The sequence below is a fragment of the Echinops telfairi genome, unplaced genomic scaffold (assembly GCF_000313985.2).
Source record: "Echinops telfairi isolate 266 unplaced genomic scaffold, ASM31398v2 ScPeMD7_60;HRSCAF=208, whole genome shotgun sequence".
Taxonomy (NCBI): Eukaryota; Metazoa; Chordata; class Mammalia; order Afrosoricida; family Tenrecidae; genus Echinops; species Echinops telfairi.
In genome coordinates, this window is record NW_022103958.1 from 25,142,598 (window position 1) to 25,158,571 (window position 15,974).

Sequence of the window (15,974 nt, forward strand, 5' to 3'; positions counted from 1 at the left end):
CTCTTTCTTTCTTTCCTTCCCTCCCTCCCATGTCTGAAATTTTTAACTCAACTCTTTCACACAACTCTTTTAAGAGCAGAATCACAGTTACGCAACTATTAAGCGGTCCTGAGGAAAAGATGTCTATACCCTCTAATAGCCCCCTTATAATTAAATTTTTATAAAGTGACCTTTTAAATACTTTGTTTTACCGTTGTGAACATTGTCAATTGAATTCAGTTATTGAGCTGTGGGTCTAGAAAGGCCTTTGGAAGGACTGGCGTTAAGCTTATTTTAAGATTGATTGTAGGATGCTTTGGCATTGGAATGCTGAACATTTTGAAATAGAATCTGAGAACATAGTTTTTGGCTAAGGCGTTATTGTGGTTGTAATTTTTAAGCTGAAAGAATTGAAGAAAATAATTTAAATCTTGGGTTGTAATTTTGAAAGATTCTTTGGGCAAAATATTGCACAATGCAGGAAGCATCCAAAGGATATGGAAGAGATACACGGAGTAATGGAACCAAGAAGACTTTGTCAATATTCAGCCATTTAGGTAACATATGATCAGGAACCAATGGTATTGAAGGAAAAAGTCCAAGCTGCACTGAAGGCATTGGTAACAAAGTTTCAAGGACTGGCAAAATACCAGTTGAAATGTTTCAATAAGTGAATACAAAGCTTGCAAGCACCCACTCATCTATGTCAAGGAATTTGAGAGATGGTGGCCTGGCCGACCAACTGGAATAGATTTCCTTTTGTGCCCATTTCAAAGAAAGGTAATTTGACAAAATGCAGAAATTATCAAACAGCATTATTAACATCATGCACAAGTGTGTTGCCGCACATCCACAAAAGACTGCCAGAAATTCAAGCCGGATTCAGAAGAGGACATGGCTTGAGGAACATCATTGCTGATGTCAGATGGATCTTGGTTGAAAGCAGAGACTACTAGAAAGTTTTGTTGACCTGCCTTTTATTGATTATACAAAAACACGTGTCTGTGTGGATCATAACAAATTACGGGTAAGATTTTGAAGGAAGAGAATTGCAGAACACTGAATTATACTCAAGTGGAACCTACACACAGACCAAGATGCATTCCTTTGATCAGAAAAAAGAGGATACTCCCTGGTTTAAAATCAGGAAAGATGTGTGTCGGGGTTGTATCCCTTTCTAATTCTTAATCAATCTCTATGCTGAACAAATTATCCAGGAAATTGAACTGTATGAAAAAGAATGCTGCATCAGGATTAGCGGGAGCTTCTTCATTAGTTACCTGTGATATGCAGAGGGCACAACCCTGCTTGCTGAAAGTGAAGAGGAATTGAAACACTTACTGATGAAGATCCAAGACTCCATGCAATTTTTATTGTCGCAAACTTCAACATAAAACAAAACGAAATAAAATATCCTCACAACTGGACCAATAAGCAGCATCATGCTAACGGGAGAAGAGATGGAAAGGTCAGTCAAGGACTCCGTTTACCCGAGTCCATAGTCAATGCCATGAGAGCACCAGTTAAATCAAACGATAGAGTTCATTGGGCACATCGCCCGAAAAAGACCTCTTTAAGTGTCAAAAAGCAAAGACGTCACTTTGAGGACCAAGATACTCCTCATCATAGACTCATCAAGCCATGGTATTTTTAATTGTCTCATATGCACATGAAATGTGGACAGTGAATAAGGAGGACTGAAGAAAAGCTGATGTCTTTGAATTATGGCATTGCCAAAGACTATTGAACATGCCATGTACTGCTAGAAGAACAAATAAATCTGATTTGGAAGAAGTACAGTCAGAAGGCTCCTGGGAAGGAAGGTGGTGAGACTTTATCACGTGTGCTTTGGACGTGAGATCAGGAGAGACCAAACCCTTGAGAAGAGGACCAGTTGAAAAGAGGAAGGCCCTCAATGAGATGGAGTCACACAGTGGCTGTAACACTAGGTTCAACTATAGCAACAATTGTCAGGATGCTCACAACTAATCAGGGTTTCTGCTGAGTATGGGGTCATTGTAATTTGGAGCCTACTCAACTGCACATAACAAAAGCAGATGAAATTTAGGGGCATAAACCCTGTGTTAAAGTTGTGGTGTTTGCCCTCAAATCCAGTATTGTTATCCTTGTCATTGAGGAAACAATTTTGTGAACTCAACCCTTTTGTTTCTGTGATCTCTGATTACTCCACTCCATCCTTCCCTGTCTTTCATACCCTTTCCTCTCCACACTCCCTCCCTTAATCAAGAATCTTACTCAGTCATACTTACATGTTAATACTAGGCAACGATCATATATTATCTTTCCCAGAAGTATTTGCTCTTAACTGGGTCAGACTTTAAGAGCGAACGATGCCTCTCAAAGAACTTGCAGAGCTCAGTGACTTTACATGTCCGTTTGCCCTTAAAGTCAGGGTGTGCATGTAGAACAGACTGGAAGGAGGTGCAGAGGGGTGCTGTGGCAGAACAGTCGGAAGCTCTGAATATGTAGTGCAATGCCCGCCACTTGGTCTTTTCAGTTGCTAATGGATGGATTTAAGCTTATGGCAATGCAGTGCTTGTCAAAGTAATACTGTGTTACACATGCTTGTTAATGGCTGATTTTTCAGAGGTAGATTGCTAGAGTTTTATTTTATTTTTTTTAAATAATTTTATCAGGGGCTCTTCAGTTCTTAGAACAATTGTGGTCGTTACATAATCTGGTGTGAACTTGAGACTATTAAGACTGAAGGGTTGGGGTTTAGCCTATCAAATCAGGTCACAGCTTGATGACCTCATTTGGAAGTGATACAGAGATAATAGCTTACTGGAAGTGCGACACACACTCTCTGCAAGACATTCCTGCTGACAACACACATGGCGCTACGCTGATGGCAGCCAAAGCTTTGGAGTTGGAGGAGCCACATTGAGACCCATGCCCGTGCTAACTTGCTTCCTCCCACCACCTCTGGATCCACAAGACCTTCCACTGACTGGCCTGTAATCTTCCTGCATTTGGCCTCATTGCATGTGCTTCATGAGTCTGAAGAGGAATTTATAAACTGGTATGGGCTAATATCAGACTTAAGGACTTGATGTGGACTGGGCTGGGATGCTTTCTTAATATACAATTGCTCTTTGATAAAAAGTTCGCTTTCTCTCTCATACGTATATGATTGTCTCTGGATTTGTTTCTCAAGCCCACCCAGACTAACACAGCAATTCATACATCAATTTTATCAAGCATATTTGTACATATGTTGCCATCATTATTTTCTTTCTTTTTTTAAAAATTATTTTATTGGGGGCTCATACAATTCTTATGACAGTCTATACATACATCCATTGTGTCAAGCACATATGCACATTTGTTGCCATCATCATTCTCAAAACATTTGCCTTCTACTTTAGGCCTTAATATCAGTTGCTCATTTTCCCCCTCCCTCTCCCCCCACCCCCTGCTCAAGAACCCTTCATAATTCATAAATTATTATAGTTTTGTCATAAGTTACACTGTCCAACGTCTCCCTCCGCCCTCTTCTCTGCTGTCCATCCCCCAGGGAGGAGACAATACTTAGATTCTTGTAATTGGTTGCCCCTTTCTACCCCACATTCCCTTCACCCTCCAGGCATCGTCCCTCTCACCACTGGTCCTGAAGGAGTCATCTGTCCTGGATTCCCTGTGTTGCCATCATTATTTTCTAAACATTTACTTTCTATCTGAGCCCTTGGTTTCAGCTCCTCTTTTTCCCCCTCCCTACCCTCCCACCCTCGTGAACCCTTGATGAATTATTATTTTCATCCTCAAACTATGGCCCGTGGGCTACATGTGGCCTGCCAAGGATATTTATCCAGGCCACTGGGTGTTTTTATCCCATTTTGTTTTTTACTTCAAAATAAGATATGTGCAGTGTGCATAGGAATTTATTCATAGTTTCTTTTAAAACTATAGTCTGGCCCTCCAACGGGTCTGAGGGACAGTGAACTGGCCCTCTGTTTAAAAAGTTTGAGGACCCCTGCCTTACACCATTCACTGTCTCCCTTCACCCACGTTTTTATTGTTCATACTCGTGGTGGGGGTGTTATATGTCAATTACTGCAATTGGTTCCTACTTTATCCCCCTTCTCCCTACCTTCCCCCTACCCTCATAGTATCGCTACTCCCATTACTATTCCTGAGGGGTTTATCTGTCCTGGATTCTATGTGTCGAGAGCACTTATCTGTACCAGTGTGCATGCTGTAGTCTAGCCAGATTTGTAAGGTAGAACTGGGGGCCAGACCTTTATTCTGAGATGTTTCTGGGCAGACTTGAATTTTCAACCTTTTGGTTAGCAGCTGCATGTGTTAGCTATTTGCGCCACACAAGGAAGGACTGGGCCCTTGAGAGGCACTCATTTTGGTAACTGAATGAATACAACTCTTTAGTGAATGAATGCATTGATGATGAAGTCCCTGAGAAATGGATGGAGAGAATGGAAAGGACAGATGGAAAGATTTAAACCTTTTAAATAAGGAAAGAATATAACTGTGTACCTTTGAGACAGTGGGCTTAAAATATATATGTGTGCGTGTATGTGTGTGTGTATACACACAAACACACACACAATCCAGCTGCTTGCCAGTTCACCAACAGACCAGGACAGCAGGTGAATCCTGGGTTTCATCACAGGGATACATACTTATCATTTTGAAGTAAGTATTTGATAGCCTTTCTTCAGCTCACCGGTTTATAAGTTGTGGGCTGTCCTATATGCTGTAGCTGCTACTTGGTGCCATTGGTTCAGCTTTTCCTCCCAGTTCTGCACGCCCAAGAAAAGGGGAGGAAACCTGGGATGACTTCTGAAGAACTGCTCGTATTACATTTTATTTCAAAGTAAGAGAAGCATGTGTAACCTGCCCTTCAAGGAAAAAAAGAATTGCTGTTGAGTCATTTCCGACTCACAGAGACCCCTCGTGACAGTAGAACTTGACTCCATAGCTTCCAGTGACTGATGTTTCAGGGGCAGATCAGTAGGCTGTCCTGTGGTGGAGCCTCTGGACAGACTGAACGCTCCAACCATTGAGTCAGTTGGAATTCAATCCAACCAAACACAGGTGCATATAGGCCTTTGTTTTGTACAGGTATGCCTGCAGCGACTTTCACTTTCCCCCACCCACGTGCACTGAACGTGCTGCCCTGGGCTATGCTGAGATGTGTGCTTGCCTCAGAGGCATTCCTTCTTTAACTGCCAGATTTGCTGGGATCTCTATGGACACTCCCCTCTGCTGACCAGTAGCCTGTATTTATGAGGCATTTGGAAAACACCACAAGCTGCCCAGAGTGACCGTGAATAGCAAATGTAATGTGGTTTAATGTGTTTTGGTTTGCTTGACCTCACCGGAATAAAAAATTGTATTGGGAGTTAAAAAAAAAAAAAATTCCAGAGGCATTTATCCCTTTGTAAATATCCTGGGATCATTTTAGTAAAATATAAGCCTATGCCTAATGTCAGATAGACTTGACAAATGCTTACCATGGAGTTTTGATCAAAGATTAGGCTATTATGAGTTCTGAATGATAAGAGCCTGAATTGCTTTTTTTTTTTCTTTTTCTCCTGCTGCCTCCCCCCCCCCCCCCCCCCCCCCCCCCCAGACGATTGGCTGGCAACGACCTCTCTTTCATCCACCCCAAAGCGCTGTCTGGGTTGAAAGAACTCAAAGTTCTGTAAGTAATGCAATTTTAGAGTTTCACAGCTGGCTGTGTATTTTCTTTCTGCATAGTCAACATGCCTGGAGCTAGGTTAAGCACAGTTTCTTTTCCGTCAGGATTAAAAGATTTAAGGAGTGGCCAGTGGGAAGTGTGGGAGGCTAGAGTTGATTTCTGCAACCTTGTGTCTAGATAACAAACATTAAAACCCTAAACAGCAGGCATTCTGACCTCCAGTGCAGCACAGTTGAAAGTTATGCTTTTTGAATATCTAATGCATCTAATTGAGACCATATTTAAGCTTAACTGGCAGGGTTTTGTTTCTACTTATTTTACGGCTATTCAAAACAAAACAAAACCCACCTCACTGCCATCAAGTTGGTTCCTACTCATAGCAACCCTGTAGGACAGGCTAGAACTGCCCCTCTGAGTTTGCAAAACTTTAACTCTTTACAGATGTAGAAAATCTTATCTTTCTCCCGTGGAGTGGCTAGTGGTTTGATGGAATGCTGACCTGGTTGTCAACAGCTCAATACATAACCCATTACACCACCAGGATCGATGTAAGAATGTATAAATAGCTGATCCTAAAGGGGAAAGGTATACCAACACTCAACTAAACTCGCTGCCATCAACTCTGCTCGGAGCAATAGTCACCCCCGAAGACAGAGTAGAACGAACCACCCCTGTGGGTTTTTGTAGATAAATCTCCACGGGAATAGAAAGCCTCATCTTCATCCCAAGGAGTGACTAGTGGTTTTGAACTGCTGGCCTTGCAGTTAGCAGCCCAACTTGTAGCCCACTCTACCACCAGGGACACAAAATACGAAAGCCATTTTAGAACTAAGGGGATCGAGGTGCCTATGATTTATATAGCCCATGAGAGATCAGGAAATAAATTGTTGGCTGTAGTCAGGAGCTTAAGAGTATGGTGGGTTAGAATTGGCAATCTGGCTACCAGTCCCACTTCTGCCATTACTCTGTTGAGTGACCTTTGGTAAGTCTGTAGAACTCTAGGTTCTCTGATGACAACTCATGTGAAGCAGTCATTTTATTCAAGTGTCTGGTAATAACTTCAGGCAGAAATGAAAAGAACTTCTTTGTTACTGTTCTTCAGAGTCTAACTTGATGATTAAAGCCTTGTTTGTCTCCTGACCCCACAGGCACTGAGGAATAGTAAACTTGGCTTTTCCTCTTACCCATGTTTCTGGACTCTGCTCCATTTCATTTGAAAAAGGCATTAAAGATTCCAATGAGTTTGTTTGTTATACCTCCCAGTTAACTCATTACACCTCCCAATTAACGTTAATTAACAAACGAGGCACCTCTGATGCATTTACTGATCTTTGCCCAGAACTTTGGAAGACAGCTGCCTGGCCAATCAACTGAAAGAGATCCATATTTTTATCTTTTACAAAGAAAGGTGTTTCACACAGGGCAGAAATTACCAAGCAACAACCTTGATAGCACATGCAAGTAAAGTTCTGTGAAGATCACTTTAAAATGGTTGCAGCAGTACATCAGCAGAGCACTACTAGGAATTCAAGCTAGATTCAGAAGAGGTCATGAAATGAGGAATATCATTGCGGATAGCAGATGGATCTTGGCTGAAAGCTGAAAATACCAGAAGTATGTCTTATTATCTCTGCAAAGGCATTTGACTGTGTGATCATAACCTTATGAATAAGATTGTGAAGAATGAGGATTCCAGGAATTGCACCTCATACATAGGACAAAAGGTACTAGGTAAGGATTGTGGTACGACATGGTTTACAATCAGGAAAGGTTTTGCATCAAAGTTGTATTCGGTTAAATCAAAAGTATTACTACTGGGGTTCTAATTCATAAATACATGCTTTATTTCAAACAAAACATGTTTAACTGTGTCTCTGCAATCAGTGGATGAAAGCAAATAAGTTCTTTTAGCAATATGCTGATTTTAGTTTCGTTAGAGTACCTTCAGAAGGAAAAAAAGTTTTGTGTCGTGGAAAAAATGATTTTGAGGTCAGGCTAATAAACTTTTAACAAAAATCAAGTGGTTATCTTCTCAAATCACTGATGCGCTGCACCAAATTTACAGATTGCTGTACTACATAAAACACCAGCTCTTAGATGGATCAAGCCTCTTCAGGAAGATAAACCCTCAAAAATGAGCCACGAGAAGGAAGCTCATCCACTTGGATGAATGAAGACACTGTGACTGAAGTCCAAAAACTGGTAGAAGAAACCTTAGAATCATAGTTCCCACTGAAGTGGGAATCCCACGTGATTTGCCATCTTCGATGTTATGTGAACATCTTAACCTCAGCCAGCTCTCAGCTATGCGGGCGCACAGAACACCGCACAGAGATCAGCTCGCTCAAAGAAGGGATTTGCCATCAGTCTTTCAAACAGGATCAAAGCCAATGAAGACAATTTTATTGTAACAAGGGAAGGATCTTTGATAGCAAATGCAGAGACCAAGCTCTAATCGGAACGGTGGCTTCTCTGAGGGGATCTTTTGGGCTAGTGAAACAGAAGTCAGAGAGATCGACTCAGAAGATTGTGACAACTGGTTTTGGGATCCAGAGGAACAATATGTTTTCTCAAAGGACATAGGACGATCATCGCAGTTGGTGATGAAGACATTTTAAGTAAATTGAAAACTTCACTGGTGAGAAAACGGTCAAAGCAACCATGCCGAGGAATTTCCCCTCATTACAATAATAGACCTCACTCTTCAAAAGTAGCAAGAGCTGTCTTATGAGATTTTTTTTTTTTGAGAAAGTGTATCCCATCTACCCTACAGCCTTGCTCTTGCGCCTATAAACTTCTTTTTGTTGCTCAAACTCACAAGAGCTTTTTGAGTCCCTCAGAGAGGCTAAAACTGCTGTTTTGACACGGTGTCTATCACAGAGCTTAGAATCCTTCCTGGACCATTAGAGTGATAGAAACAATACCTTCAACACTGAGTAGACCATGATGAAGGATATGTAGAGAAACAGTAGCTTCACATTTTGATATATATTGTTTTTGTTTAGTAAAGGTTTCTGTGGTTTTGTTTTACACCGGGCACATCTGCTGCACCAAACCTTTTTAAAGTGTTAATGAACAAAGTGTCACTTTGAGGATTAAGGAACACCTGATCAAGCCAGAGTATATTCATTCACCTCATAAACCTGTGAAAACTGAGTAATGAATAAGGAAGACCTGAAATAGAATTGAGGCATTTGCGTTAATGTGTTGGTGAGGAATATTGAATATACCATAGACTGCCAGAAGAACAAGCAAATCTGTCTCGGAAAAGTACAGCCAGAAGAGAGGATAAGGAGACTTCATCTCCAGCCTTTTGGACATTAACACAGGAGGGGCCAATCCCTGCATAAGGCCATCATGCTAGGTAACATAGAGGACCATCAAAAAGGAGGAAGACCCTCAGTCAGATTATTGACACCATGCCTTCAACAGCAGGCTCAAATATAGCAATGAATGTGAATTCCATTCTGTTTTACTTGAGATCACTATGAATCAGATCCCATGGTACCTAATCACTACAAAGGAGCCCTAGGGATGCAGTGGTTAAGTGCTCAGCTTCTAACCAGAAGGTCATGGAAATCAGTTAGCCACACTGAGGGGGAAAGATGGATGTAGAAGTCTGTTCTGTAAAGACTACAGTCTTGGAAAACATGGGACAGGTGTACTCTGCCCTACAGGTTGGTGAGCATTCTGAATAGGCTCAACACAATGGGCATAACTGTAGATTAGTGAATGTTAACTAGGGTGCCACAGTTCCTGAAAGTTAACCATTAGAAATATGGGCTCAAGCACCATTGGAAATGTGGTTATCCACATTAGGATATGGTTTGGTATAGCTGATTTCATTTCTGACTTTTTAACAAATACTTCTTACTTTTTTCAATTCTCTTGCCTCTAGTACTTTCTATCTCTTTCCCTCCTTTTTGGTTATTGAGGGTTTTGGAAGTTTGGGGTCTACAAAACTAAAGAAATGGTACTAAATTTTCCTGAAAATGGGTAAGAATTACTTATTATTCACTAACCAAAATTTCCTTCCAGAACCCTCCAGAACAATCAGTTGAAAACTGTGCCCAGTGAAGCCATTCGAGGACTGAGCGCCTTGCAGTCTTTGTAAGTAACTTTTCAGGTTTCCATATTCCTTCCCAACCCCCTTGTTTTTAGGTATCCTCGACATATAATAAACTTCATATTTAAAGTGTACAATTTGGTAAGTTTTATCATGTATGCAAGGGAGCTTCAAAAAACTTGTGGAGAAAGTGGAATTAAAGTTAATGAAATGTTTCCATGGACTTTTTGTGTGTCACTCTTTGATTAACCAGCTTGACTAACGTTCCTAACTGAGGGAAGCCACCGCCACTCCCAGCAGGTGGCCAGTGAGTTGAAGTCAGAGTTGACTTGTGCCTCGTAGGGTTTTCAGTGGCTGATTTTCCAGAAGTTAACTGCAACACCTTTCTTCAAAGCACCTCTGGCTGGACTGGAACTTCCAACCTTTTGGTTAGCAGTTGGACGCCAAGTAAGGAAGAGAACTTCCTAAGCCAAACCCACAGCCATCTAGTTGATTGTAGCGCCTAGCAACCCTGTAGGACAGAGTGGAATGCCTCATCTTTCTCCCATGAAATGGCTGATGGATTTGAACCACTGTCCTGGCAGTTAGCAGCTTAATGCTTAACCCATTGTGCCACCAAGACTCCTTCAAAATGAGAACATTTTATATGTGGAAGTCTGATTACTTGCAAAACAATCACTAAAATGTGGTTTCCTAGGGCTTATCCTACGAAGACTGCTATTTTCTATTTAGAGGCAGGGTCTAGGTTTAATAAATTCCCATACACACTGAAATTTTGAGAACAATCCTGAAAACAGTTGTCAAGGTTATCACACTTAAGTAAGTGTGATGCAATATAAAATTAACATTTTAACCACATCACATATTTATATATTAATGTCACAATTTTTACTACCTTATGTAATAACAGCAAATGTAGGTTTGTAGGAAGTGTATATGAATTAAAGTGAAAATAAGGGAATTATTTGATCTATTTGTTAATGATTTAAACTTTTAAGCAAAAGTATATCACTGGATATTATAAATTATAACTTACCTTTTGGTTTTAGATAGGGTGATGAAAACAATATAGAAATTAAAATGTGTATTGATAAAGCATATATCACAAGGTTTAAAACCTAAACTTAAAAAATATATATTTGCCATAAATAAGGAGTTTCTGGGTGTTAACCACTTGATTTCTAGTTTAAATTGAAGTTTAAAGTAGAAGTATATTAACTAATTTCGCCAAATGCCAAGTTAGGAAATATAAAGATCTGTTGTTTGCTATCGATGGTGTAGTGATTAAAGCACTTGGATGCCAACGATAAGGTCAGTAGTTTAAACCTATCAGCCACTCCAGGGGGAAATGATATGGCCGACTGCTTCTATAAAGATTTCTTTAAAAAAAAAAAGATTTCTTACAGCCTTGGAAACCCAATTGGACATTTTGTATTCTGTCCTATAGACTTGTTATAACTTGAAATCTATTGGACTGGCAGTGGACTTGTTGGCTTGGGGGTTTGCTTATTATCCATCGATATTAGGTAGGCTCTTGGATATATGCTTTTAATGATTTGTTCAGAATTTTTTTTTTACAGAAATACGATTTTACTGACTCTTTTTTTCTACCTAGAAGAAAACATCTTACAACTCGTGGACCTAAACTCATTAGATAGTTCATTCAGGACAGTCATACAGAGTTGTTGGTTTTATTTCCAAAGACTGATCATAAGTAGTCATGCATTTTGTCTAGTACCATGAGGCTGCACATAGAAAAGATGGAAATCTCATTGCATTTAACCACATTGAATTTTACATAAAAGAAATTGCCAAGGTAACATGCAAATGTTTTTTCCCTAACTGTGATCATTAAATTGCAGTTATATTTGTTGGTAACAGATCATTTAAGATGGCATATTTCACAGAAATCATAGGTTTCCCCTTCCTCCAAAGCAATGCTTTTAAAAAAGAGCACATACTTAGTCCACATTTATCAACTTTCTTATAATCTGACATGTTGTTTTGAAAGATTCTTAGGTGAACCCTCTGATGGTCCATGAAAGAGCCACAGCTAGGCCTTGGGCACTTTCCACAGTCCAGTTTGGATAATATTCTGGGGGCCCTGACCATTACTGGGCCACATGAGGGCCAGTGACTGACAGATTGTGGGACCCCTTCTCCTATTCTTCCACAGTATCTTAGTCTGGTCATGGTGAGTTTGGAGCAAGTGTATGGTGACTGTGGGATAACCTTGTAGAGTGGGCAGGAAGAGGCTACTTAAGGACCTGAGGGAATTGAGGGGGTCTGTGACGGAGAGTGGGAGTAAGGGAGAGAAAGCAAGAGCCTGCATCGGGCCATGAGCCTCATGCAGACTGCAGAGAAGAAGCAGGCAGAAGAGAAAACCTAGAGCTAGCCATGGGGAGCTAATCAATACCCAAGCCAAAACCCAGCCCCTGCAGACGTTGTCGTGGTGAAAAAGGAAAGGCTTCCCCCAATACTGCCCCACTTTGGGGGCCCGTGATAGGCTGTGAGATATGGCGGGGTAGGGGGTGGACATGGAATAATTCTTATTTTGAATATTGACCTGGTCTTTGGAAACGAGCCAGGTTGATAAGTGAGGAGTAGGTGTACTGGATTCATCATTCGTTGAGTGAGTTGCATAATTGAAGGTATCTCCAAAGGGGCAGGATGGGAAGAGAGAGGTTAGTTTTTTGTCTTTTTAAAAAAGGCATTGGGATGCGCTGTATGTATCAGAACTTCAGTGAGCTGTGAGCTCTGCCTGTTTTACTAAGTAGGAACTGCACATGGGTTTGCTAGCATAGTGGGTGCGGTGGTCAAGTTAGATACAATTGAAATTCTGTCCTGGTGTAAAACAGTCTTATCAGCACTTGAGTCAGTTTGAAAATCTGATCTTCAGACTTGAATTACAGGAAAGATTTCCTTGTGGTTTTGAAGTAGTGCTTAAAGGAGCAAAGTTCATTAGAGGCTGAAGTTGACCAGAAATGGCTTCATGCAGAGAGAGAGAGAGAGAAAAAGAGAGAGCGCGGGCGAGCCTATAAAACACAAAAGTGATGTTTTCATGTTAAGAAAAAGGTACATACACCATCCCACAAAACCATGAAAATGGGTAAAGCATTATCTGAACAAGTTATCAAAATATCATTAAACGCCACTAGTTTTTCTTTGCATTAGATTAATTTATATTGAATTGTAAAGCATATCAAAGATTAATTTTTTTAGGCTTTCCACAAGAGCAGAATTTCTTTACTATTTTTAGAGTAGTAACTGGTGAAAAAAAAGTTTATACGGATATTCTTATGTTATTTTTCAGTCAGTCATGAGAAAAAGGGAGGGCATTTGATTGCATAGAATAGGTGTTTGTTTTTTTTGCATTGAATAGGTTTTAAAGCATTTATTAGTTGATAATTGCATGGAGAAATATTTTATATCATATTTAGAACAAGAGATAAAAATACTTGAGTGTGACTAAGATGTCAAGTTGGATTCTTTATCATATATTTTTGATCCTCTGTTTATTTTCAACTTAGATTTTTTAATAACCATTTTTAAATTGTAAATTAGGTGGGGTTCAAATTGGATTTTGAGAAGAGAAAATAGAAGCAAGTTTTAAAGACAAAAATTGTAAGGGAATTCAGTTACTACATGGTGAAACTTTGAACCATGCCAGTGCAATTACCGGGGGTGTGCTTGCGATGTGCAATATAAATGGGAGCGTACCTTCAGAAGCCCACGTAATCTCCCTCCTTTCGTGCAATATCTGATGCCAGTTAGCATTTACAAAAAGAATAAATTATTTTATTTTCTTGAACTATTAGGGTAGATATTAATACAGTAATAAATCAATACAAAAAATGCCACAGTCCTTGTTCCCATTCTTTATTAGTCACTGTAACACTTTGGTATTTAATTTGTACATTTTACCCACAACTGATGGATAGGTTTCTCTTTGTCACCAAATCATTTTGTGTGTTGCCTGCCATGACTGGATTAATTGAGCACGGACTCACACTGCTGGAGGGAGAAATGATTTGGCAGTCCACCCAGCCTTCCAGACCCATTTCCCGCATGGCTGGGTGATTACCCTGGACCCTGATGTTTCTCCTTAGTCACAGATTCCTCCAACTTCCTTTCAGCTCACTCCCTAACGTTCCCTCCTAGCCTCCAAAGAACATGATTAAAGAGCAGTAAATCTTTATCGGAGCAGGAAGCCTCATCTTTGTTCCCCGAGGAGCAGGTAGTGGGGTTCAAACTACTGACTGAGAGGCTGGCAGCCCAACGTGTAACCAACTAACTTTGCCACCAGGGCTCCTTGATGAAAGAAACTAGTGGGCATATTTTCTCCCTTTGGATGGTACCGTATATACTCGAGTATAAGCTGACCCGAATATCAGCCGAGGCACCTAATTTTACCACAAAACTGCATTTAAAATGTGCTGAAAAACTCGGCTTATACACGAGCATATACTGTGATCCTTTTCAACCTCCGGGAGTTATAGAAAGTGGGGCAAGTATTTTCTAGTCGCTCTGTTGAAGCCCTAGGGTTTTTTTTAAGAAAAGGTGGGGAAAAAACAACAAACCACCCTTTTTCTCTGTGAAACATTGATCTCAGTGTAAGTGCAAACTCTGCAGTTATGGGTGTGCCACCGAGCCTGGCATGCGAATTGAGGAATAAGGATTAACCATTTGAGTCACCGCAAATCCTTTTTCCAAATGAAATAACTTTTAAGAGTTCAGTGTCCCCCCCCACCCCCCGAAGTTCTTCCTTTTAATCTTGTTGTGTTTTGCACCACTTTAAAATTTTGGCAATTTCTTAGTACAGAAGAAATAGGTTTATTGTGGTATTGTTTTGCATAAAAGCTTGTTGGATTACTGTTTTAGCTCCATACTCACTTATCTTGCTGAAAATGAAGGCCATTCTTTTCTTTGATCATATAGCACATAAAGTTCTAGAGCAGGCATCCTCAAACTACGGCCTGCGGGCCACATGCAGCCCGCCGAGGACATTTATCCGGCCCACCCGGTGTTTTTGCCCTGTTTGTTTTTTCACTTCAAAATAAGATATGTGCAGTGTGCATAGGAATTTGTTCATAGTTTTTTTTTTAAACTATAGTCTGGCCCTCCAACAGGTCTGAGGGACAGGGAACTGGCCCCCTGTTTTAAAAGTTTGAGAACCCCTGTTTTAGAGTAATGTAAATGTTGTATATGGCACTAACTTACTGTCAAGTCAATTCCCACCTTTTATAGGGTTTCTAAGGCTGTAAACCTGTAGGAGAAGTAGCTGGTGGGCTTAAACCACCAATCTTGCAATTAGCAGTCCAATGCTTACCTGACAGTGTCACCATGGCTCCTTGTATATACTGCTGGATTTATGTTAATAAAGGTATTGAAATGTTCCTTGTAGCAGTTTACCACTTACTAGTGAAAAACTGTAGAGGAAAGATTTCATTTCAGTGGAGTATTTTGTGTATATTGGAAGGAACACTGCTGATGACTTTATTGAGTGTAAACACATGCTATCACCAGTTTATTAAAATAAGTGACTTGGGCTTTTGAAACCTGTAAAACTGGGAAAATTGAGAACATTTCCACCTGTATTTCTTATTACTCTAACCCTTGACCTTACCTCTGGAGGTCTGCATGATTTGATTCCTGATTGCATCTCTCTCTTCCCTCCTCCCCCCGCCCCCCTTGTGTTCATATCTCACTCTTTGGCTACCACCCAGAAGGTTGGAGGTTTGAGATCACCAAGTGTCTCCTCGGGAGACAGACCTGACAGTCGACTTCTGAAAAACGGCCATGAAAATTCTGTGGAACACATTTCAACTCTGACACACATGACTCGCTGGCAGCTGCTAGGATTTTGTGTGTGTGTGTGTGGGGGGTATAGGGTGTTCTAACCAGTCTGACCTGTTGGGAGTTGCTGGACCACGCCCATTTGTGCTCTATCTTTGCTGTTTTCCAAAAGAGCTCTGGTGGTATAGTAATTACTCATTGGGCTGTTAACCACAAGGTCAGTAGTTTGAAACCACCAGCCGCACCTCAGGAGAAAGTCAGCGCTTTCTACACCCACAGAGTTAGAATCCTGGAATCACAGGGGCAGTTCTACCTTGTGCTATAGGATGACTATTAGTTGGCATTGATTCAATGGGAGTGAATTGAGTGAGATGGTGTTTTAAGGAGGTTTTTGTTTTCTTTTTCTTTTTGGTTTTGTTTATTATGTTATAAGTAGCTGGGTTTTTTTTCCTT

The 15,974-nt window shown here is 40.6% G+C and overlaps 1 protein-coding gene across 1 annotated transcript in view; it reads left to right on the forward strand.

Moving 5' to 3' along the window:
- Positions 1–15,974, forward strand: part of LGR4 (leucine rich repeat containing G protein-coupled receptor 4) — a 64,408-nt gene that overhangs the window by 22,483 nt on the left and 25,951 nt on the right. Inside the window, exons 2-3 of the mRNA XM_045290974.1 lie at positions 5,591–5,662; positions 9,698–9,769. Of these exons, the coding sequence (XP_045146909.1) occupies positions 5,591–5,662; positions 9,698–9,769 (144 nt within the window). The remainder of the gene's footprint in view (positions 1–5,590; positions 5,663–9,697; positions 9,770–15,974) is intronic.